An 8,538-nucleotide genomic window follows, 5' to 3' on the forward strand; every position below is an offset into this window, starting at 1 on the left:
CCGATCTTGGGTCTTGACTTCTTGAGCCTCTAGAGGGCGCAATTCTTATCCGATTTGAATGAATTTTGGCACGTAGTATTTTGTTATGATATCCAACAACTGTGCCAAGTATGGTTCAAATCGGTTCATAACCTGATATAGCTGTCATATAAGCAGATATGGGGACTTGACTTTTTGAGCTTCTAGAGGTCGCAATTCCTATCCGATTTGGCTGAAATTTTGCATGACGTATTTTATTCTTACTTTCAACTACTGTGTCAAATAAGGTTGAAGTAGGTTCATAACCTGATGTAGCTGCCATATAAACCGATCTGGGATCGTGACTTCTTGAGCCTGTAGAGGTCGCAATTATTATCTGATTTGCCTGAAATTGTGTACGATGGATTCTCCCATGACCATCAACATACGTGTTTATTATGGTCTGAATCGGTCTATAGCTAGATACAGCTCCCATATAAATCGATCTCTCTATTTTACTTCTTGAGCCCCCAAAGGGCGCAATACTTATTCGAATTGGCTGACATTTTACACAGGTCTCCAACATATAATTTAATTGTGGTCCAAACCGGACCATATCTTGATATCGCTCTAATAACAGAGCAAATATTTTCTTATATCCTGTTTTGCCTAAGAAGAGATGCCGGGAAAAGAACTCGACAAATGCGATCCATGGTGGAGGGTATATAAGATTCGGCCCGGCCGAACTTGGCACGCTTTTTTTTTTTTTGTATTAAATTTTTATATTTTGTCTGTTTTGAATTAATTCTAAATTGCTTTGCTATTTTATATATTGAGTTAATTAATATATCTTTACTTTTATTTTTAATCTAGATTTTATTTATTGTTTATTTTTTATGTATGAAACAAAAATTCCTAAAGAGTGTAAAAATTAAATGAACTAAATCAACTATTATTTAATTACTTTTGAATAATAATGTTTAAACAGGTGAAGTGATGTGTTTGGCTTTATGGGGGAAATGAGTAGTTTTTTTTTAAAATCAGTGAAATACAAGTGTTTTTAATTGATGAAATGACCGGTTAAAATTGTTTGTTCCCTAGGCATGACATGCCCATACAAAAATCACCGGTAATATTTATAGTCAGGGAACGAGTCATTGGTCACTGAAAACCGGTGAAATCATCAGTTTGGGACCGGTTCAAAGTCCTGCAGGGTTGCTAGTTCGCCTTTACATGTGTCGATGCAGTCACATCCAAACAACACACACACAACTACAACTATGAATATGTATATGCCTAAAGCACGTACACAGAAAAAATTATTAAGAAAATTGTTTCAATTAATAATAAAAATGTTTTCAATTCAAAAATTAATTTAATCAATATTTTTTTTAATGAATCCGGATTTTTTTTTCAATTACCATGGTGAATGAAATTTTGGCAATTTCTTATTAAAAAATTTATTGGTTCAATCATTTTTAATTTCAATTACAGTCGTGATTAAAAGTTTTGCCATTTTCAATAACAAAATTTATTGATTCAATCATTTTGATAATTGAATTTGAACTTTTTTTATTCCCTCCTCCATAGAATAAGGGGTATACTAATTTCGTCATTCTGTTTGTAACTACTCGAAATATTCGTCTGAGACCCCATAAAGTATATATATTCTTGATCGTCGCGACATTTTATGACGATCTAGCCATGTCCGTCCGTCTGTCTGTCGAAAGCACGCTAACTTCCAAAGGAGTAAAGCTAGCCGCTCGAAATTTTGCACAAATACTTCTGATTAGTGTCGGTTGGTATTGTAAATGGGCCATATTGGTCCATGTTTTGATATAGCTGCCCTATAAACCGATCTTGGGTCTTGACTTCATGAGCCTCTAGAGTGCGCAATTCTTATTCGATTGGAATGAAATTTTACACGACGTGTTTTGTTGTAACAACTGTGCCAAGTATGGTTCAAATCGGTCCATAACCTGATATAGCTGCCATATAAACCGATCTGGGCTCTTGACTCCTTGAGCCTCTAGCGGGCGCAATTCTTATCCGATTTGGTTGAAATTTTGCATGACGTTTTTATAATTCTTACCTTCAACAACTATGTCAAATAACGTTCAAATCGGTTCATAACCTGATATAGCTGTCATATAAACCGATCTGGGATCTTGACTTCTTGAGCCTGTAGAGGTCGCAATTATTATCTGATTTGCCAGAAATTTTGTACGACGGATCCTCTCATGACCATCAACATACGTGTTTATTATGGTCTGAATTGGTCTATAGCCCGATACAGCTCCCATATAAATCGATCTCTCTATTTTACTTCTTGAGCCCCCAAATGGCGCATTTCTTATTCGAATTGGCTGACATTTTACACAGGTCTCCAACATATAATTTAATTGTGGTCCAAACCGGACCCTATCTTGAAATCGTTATAATAGCACAGCAAATCTTTTCTTATATCCTTTTTTGCCTAAGAAGAGATGCCCGGAAAGGAACTCGACAAATGCGATCCATGGTGGAGGGTATATAAGATTCGGCCCGGTCGAACTTAGCACGCTTTTACTTGTTTTTTCTAACAACCCCACCATAAATTAAGCAGCAGTCATATTCAGCAAACAACATACTTTTCACCAGAAGGCCTGCTGTTCTGAAATTGCAGAACTGCTATTGTGATAGTAGCAAAATTAACTACTAACAGACAGCAGATAGTGTTTGCTATTTTCAGCAGACATTTTTCTATGAGTGTAGGCCGATCAAGACAATATGAGACTCAAATGAAAGGGCACTGAAAGAATTAGGTAACATTCTTGCCACGCTTTGAATTAACGCTTAATGATCTAAGCAGCGGTGGGCACACTAACCAAGCCCATTGGCTTATGGGCGTAGGCAATAATGTGCAACAGTGTGATTGTATTTGCCCACCACTGGGTTTAAGCTTTGTCTTAGAAAACAAACAAATTAAATTTTAGTAAAAGTTTTCTCCAAAAACTTTGTTTTACTAGGTTCTGTATTTGTATAGAAAAATTGTCGAGATAAAAATAAATGGAATTGTTTTTGTATTGTTACAGCTCAAATTTTTATTTTAAGTTCAAATTTATATTTCAATTCTTGTAAAGTCACAAATAGCAATTCGATTGTCTCTAACCTCGTTCACTTCTTTCGATAATCCGAATTCTCAGTATAGTCTGCTCCGTCATTAATATCCAATGGCATGAATGGTGGACGATAAAAGATCCCTTGAGAATTGCCAGGTAATTGGCTAACGATTGAGATTTGTGAAGTAGTTAAAGGTCTGGAAATGGTTATAGGCTTTGAGAAGATTAGCGGTTGGGATATTATCATCCCAGAAGTCGGAAGTCCCATTGCTACAGAGTTGTCCATTTCCGAAGGCAAGACAATTGTTTGGCTATTTGTGACCATGTCCTATCTCCTATTCGCTGGAGGTGCCTCTGTGGTTGTGGTGGTGGTTGTCGTGGCTGGTGAAGCCACCCCAGGGTCACCTTGAGGTCCTGGTGGTCCTGGCAATCCAGGCACTCCCATAGGTCCGGGAATGCCTCTGCCCCCAGGGAAGCCACGGCGACCCCTTGCTCCTGGTAAGCCTTGTGCTCCAGGAGCTCCATCACGTCCGGGGGATCCTTGTATTCCAGGTGGACCAACGGGACCTGGAAGCCCTTTGGGGCCTTTAAGACCGGGGTCACCACGTGGTCCCTTCACTCCGAGACTGCCCTGTTCGCCAGGACTGCCACGAGGTCCTGGGGTGCAAATACATTGAGGTATTGATTGGTAATAGGCTTGCACATTGTTGTTACGATTGCGATTCAGTACGCTACGAGGTTGCCGTTCTTCCTGGGCACTCACGTAACATATAAGAGCTGTAGAAACATTAGGAACAATCAAGTGATCTATTTAAGAAAACAGAATGTGAAGATAGATAGTCTTACCAATGATTGATATAAACTTCAGTAACATTTTCTAGAAGGTAACTGAACGGGGTTTCCCTAACTCTCCGGCTTTTATACCAATAATCATGAGAAAATGCCAAAGTTAAATCTGAGTTCATTCAGCTTAATTCTTCCCAACCAGATTTTCACTACAAGAATCATGAGAAAATGCCAAAGTAAAATCATTGTAGAGAGGACTAGTAAATTGGACTTCGTTACATATACATACATAGATCATAAATTACTCTCCTATATTGTCACCAGACTTTAATCATCTTTTAAAGTACCTTAATCTTTTGAAGTACTTTGATGTATGTATAAAATGTCGCCACTTTCATTTGTAAGTTATATTCCACCGCCTTGGATTGGCCCATGATTTACGACTCACCTTATCCAATTAACTATAAATCAACCATTCTTGAAATGACCGTCAATTCGAAAAGAATTTTACAACTCACTTAACATTTAAAGGTTTTTCGGTTATTTCTTATTATGCTCATGGCGCAGCTCAAGCACAGTGACGCTTAATTACGCTCCCCAAGTTGTCATCTTTAAAGTCGGTTCCCTTTAAATACTTCGAAAGCTTACGATTTCCTCTTATTATTGTTGTAATAATGAAACTGTTAACATTGTTTCTATTGGGTAAGTTGAGGAACCTTTTCTTTGAAACAACATATACAAAAGCAAACATTAGTGTTGACTGTTGAAGTTTTTCTTTATTCCCTTAAGCCATCTGTGCCCTGGTCAAACCTTCTGTTCAGCAAGGTTTTGGTTTACAAATGGGCGGCCCTGCCCAATTTTATGGAGTTGGAGGGGGTTGTAATTGTCCTCCAGGACCTCCAGGTCCGTCCGGTCCCAATGGGTTACCTGGTCCAGATGGTGATCCAGGCGAGAAGGGTCCTTCCGGCGACCCCGGAGACATTGGTTCAGTTGGGCGCCCTGGCGAGCGTGGCCATGATGGTCGTCCAGGCCCTTCCGGTCCTATTGGTGAAAATGGTAGACGTGGTCCTCGTGGTTTTACTGGCGCTGTGGGTGCAGTGGGACCTAGAGGGCCACCTGGATCCCCAGGTCCACGAGGTTTGCCAGGTGCTGCTGCAGTGGCGGCTCGCTCTAATATTTACGATTTGGATGATTTCGAATACGATTTGGGTGATGATGAATTTTATTAATAAATATTGAAAAACGCACAAAAAGCAATCAACAATGTGTTTTAAAACTTATTTTTACACTGAAAAAAATGTGTCCTACTATTAAGAATTCGGGCCAAAGAATAGCAAACTTAATTTCGGTGGCTGTCACTTTTGAAGCTTTTATTCTTTAATACTAGCTGGCCCGCCCCGCTGCGCCTCCTTTGACATTATATGGAACAAAAGTTTCCTTGGAATATTTAATTTCGACAATTAAAGATCTTTTAGTAAAATACCATGCTACAAAAATAGTATATCGCTGGACTAACAGTTTAACAATATAAGTGCCTTTATCTGAATCCCATATGATCTTTATTGGTCTACGAATTTAAGTTTGGATGTAAGGTGTACTCCATTTTTAAAATACTTCTTAAATTTTAGCCCGATATTCTCATGATGTCTGATTTAGTGGTGTTTTAGGGGGAGAGGCGGTCCCCCAGGTGGCCTGAAAAAATATCAGCATCGTGCTTTTGTCTCAAATACCATTTATTTAAACACCATTTTGCCATTGGCTTAAGAGGAGTTTACAGGATGAGGCATCCCCCAAACACATGGCCCCAAAAAAGGTTATCAAATTCGTTTTCTAATTTCAAATACCTTTTATTTGAGGCACATATTGGCATGGTTGAAAAATGTTTTTCCTTTGGGGGTGTTTAGGGAAATAGGTGATGTCCTAAATGCATGGTCCTACATTAGGATATTAAATTCGTATTCTACTTCCAAATACTTTTTATTTGAGCCCCATATTGCGATGGTCACTAAAAAATTGCTGTTTGTAGGGTATTTTGGGTATCGATTCCTGTGAAAATGGGTATCAATTCTTGCTCTACCCCCCAAAACCTTTCATTTAAGCTCCACATTGACATGGTGGGTAAATATGCCCTTTTTAGGGGTGCTTGGCGATTGGGGTGGTCCCCCAAACATTAAGCCCGAAAAATATATCAGCAACGTGCTCTATTCTCGTATATCTATATATTATTTATTTGAACCCCATATTGCCATTGCCCTTAAAATTGATTTAAACTCCTTGTTGCAAAAGTCAGCAAATGTGTCCGGTTTGGGGTATTGGCCCTAAAAACTATGAATATTTAGTTCCACTCTCTTTAAGACCCAAATTGTCTTGGCAAGCAAATATGTCCTATTTGGGGGTTGTTATGGTGGTGGGACGTCCGCTACACAGTTGCCCCCAAATGTTGATATCAGATACGTAGTCTACTCCCACAGACTTTTAATTTGAGACCCATATTTCCATAGTCGGCAAACATGACCGGCTTGAGGGGTGTTTTGGGGGATGGGCGGCCACTCAATGAGTTGCCCTTGAAAATAAATATCGGATTCGTGTTCCACTTTAAAAACCCTCTTATTTGAGCCTCATATTGCAATAGTCAGAAAATACTTACGATTTGGGTGGTGTTGTGAGGGTGGGGTGGCCCCATAGACACTTTTCCCGAATATTGATATAAAATTTGTGCTTTACTCCCAAATACCTTTCATTTGAGCCCCTTATTGCTATGGTCATAAATTTGTCCCCTTTGGGGGATGTTTTTGGGGAAAGGCCCCCAAACACTTGGTCCCAAAATGCACGTGAAGCACCGTGTCGGACCGCATAATTATCGCATCCGTTAGTCATTGGACCTTATTTTTATACCCACTACCGAAGGATGGGGGGTATATTCATTTTGTCATTCCGTTTGCAACATATCGAAATATCCATTTACGACACTGTAAAGTATGTACATTCTTGATCACCGTAAAATCTAAGACGATATAGACATGTCCGTCCGTCTGTCTGTTGAAATCAAGCTACAGTCTTTAAAAAAAGAGATATTGAGCTGAAACTTTGCACAGATTGTTTTTTTGTCCATAGCCCCCATAAAGACCGATCCGCCGATTTAGGGTCTTAGGCCCATGAAAGCCGCATTTATTATCCGATTTCGCTGAATTTTGGGACAGTGAGTTGTGTTAGGCGTTCTCTACATCCCTCGTTAGTTTGGCCCAGATCGGTTCAGATTTGGATATAGCTGCCATATAGACCGATCCGCCCACTAATGCCACATTTATTATCCGATTTTGCTGAATTTTGGGACAGTGAGTTGTGTTAGGCGTTCTCTACATCCTTCGTTAGTTTGGCCCAGATCGGTCCAGATTTGGATATAGCTGCCATATAGACCGATCCTGCGATTTAGGGTTTTGGGGCCATAATAGGCACATTTACTGCCCGATTTTGCGGAAATTTGAGACAATGAGTTGCGTTACACTCTTCGACGTCCTTCGTCAATTTAGCGAAGATCGGTCCAGATTTGGATATAGCTGCCATATAAACCGATCTCTCGGTTTTAGATTTTGGGGCCATAAAAGGCGCATTTATTGTCCGATTGTGCCGAAAATTGAGACAGTGGGTTGCGTTAGGCTCTTCGACGGCCTTCGTCAATTTGGCTCAGATCGGTCCAGATTTGAATATAGCTGCCATATAGACCGATATCTCGGTTTTAAGTTTTGGGCCCATAAAAAGCGCATTTATTGTCCGATTTCGCCGAGATTTGGGACAGTTCGTTGTGTTCGGCTCTTCGACGTCCATCTTCAATTTGGCCCAGATCGGTGCAGATTTGAATATAGCTGTCATAAAGGCCGATTTCTCAATTTAAGGTTTTGGCCTATAAAAGGCGCATTTATTGTCCGATTTCGTCGAGATTTGGTACAGTTCGTTGTGTTAGGATTTTCGACATCCGCGTCGCATATGGTTTAGATCGGTTTATTTGTAGTTATAGCTTCTAAAAAGACCAATATTTTGTTATACACGATTGAACAATGACTTGTACCGATTACTGCTATGGGACATAAGGTATGCAATTTACACCGGATTTTGATGACATATATACCCGAGGTGGTGGGTATCCAAATTCGGCCCGGCCGAACTTAACGTCTTTTTACTTGTTTTGAAAATGAGATTGGATCAACAGTTACGGTGAATGGATTGCTCTGTCGAGAGATGATTAATGATTTTCTATGGTAGGAGTTGAATGGTATTAATCTGCCCTACGTCTTCCTTCGGGGCCGTTTTATCTCTTTAAGAGGTGATCACAGTTAGCCACCGACATCTAGTGATTTGACGCCTTGTGACTTTTTCTTTTGGGGCCAGGTGAAACATATACGTCAACAGCCCAGCGTCAATTCAAGATCTAAAAGATAAAATTCGTGAGACTATCGAGGACAGCCACTTTGGAATTGAGTTATGGAAAATTTCATGAAGGGGATATGGTCGTGGTGGCCATTTGGCCGGTGCTCTTTTTGTACCCACCACCATAGGATGGGGGCATTCTTATCAAGTCATTTCCGGAAGGCAACAGGGTTGTTGGTATGGATAAAATCAGCTTGTAGTACATTTCCTCATTACTTATTGTAAATTGTTTAATAAAAGTATTATGTTATCGTGGAGATATTTGTAA

At 39.7% G+C, this 8,538-nt stretch overlaps 2 protein-coding genes across 2 annotated transcripts; one reads left to right on the plus strand and one right to left on the minus strand.

The window, feature by feature from the left end:
* Positions 1-3,387: 3,387 nt before the first annotated feature.
* Positions 3,388-3,933, minus strand: LOC106095119 (collectin-12-like). Its single transcript, XM_013262366.2, has 2 exons — positions 3,906-3,933; positions 3,388-3,836 (listed from the first exon to the last, which is right to left on the minus strand). The coding sequence occupies exons 1-2, from the start codon at positions 3,931-3,933 to the stop codon at positions 3,388-3,390; spliced, it is 477 nt and encodes a 158-aa protein (XP_013117820.2).
* Positions 3,934-4,519: 586 nt separating this feature from the next.
* LOC106095120 (collagen alpha-1(X) chain-like) lies at positions 4,520-5,074 on the plus strand. Its single transcript, XM_013262367.2, has 2 exons — positions 4,520-4,547; positions 4,635-5,074. Exons 1-2 carry the CDS (start codon positions 4,520-4,522, stop codon positions 5,072-5,074), a joined length of 468 nt encoding a protein of 155 aa, XP_013117821.2.
* The last annotated feature ends 3,464 nt before the right edge of the window (positions 5,075-8,538 follow it).

Source organism: Stomoxys calcitrans, chromosome 1 (assembly GCF_963082655.1).
Source record: "Stomoxys calcitrans chromosome 1, idStoCalc2.1, whole genome shotgun sequence".
Taxonomy (NCBI): Eukaryota; Metazoa; Arthropoda; class Insecta; order Diptera; family Muscidae; genus Stomoxys; species Stomoxys calcitrans.

What these genes read in the sequence shown, in the direction of transcription:
- LOC106095119 (XM_013262366.2), bottom strand. Translation starts at nt 3,933, where the DNA reads ATGTTACTGAAGTTTATATCAATCATTG. An exon ending in GAAGTTTATATCAATCATTG is followed by an intron (nt 3,837 to 3,905) that starts GTAAGACTATCT and finishes ATGTTTCTACAG; the next exon opens with CTCTTATATGTTACGTGAGT.
- LOC106095120 (XM_013262367.2), top strand. Translation starts at nt 4,520, where the DNA reads ATGAAACTGTTAACATTGTTTCTATTGG. An exon ending in GTTAACATTGTTTCTATTGG is followed by an intron (nt 4,548 to 4,634) that starts GTAAGTTGAGGA and finishes TATTCCCTTAAG; the next exon opens with CCATCTGTGCCCTGGTCAAA.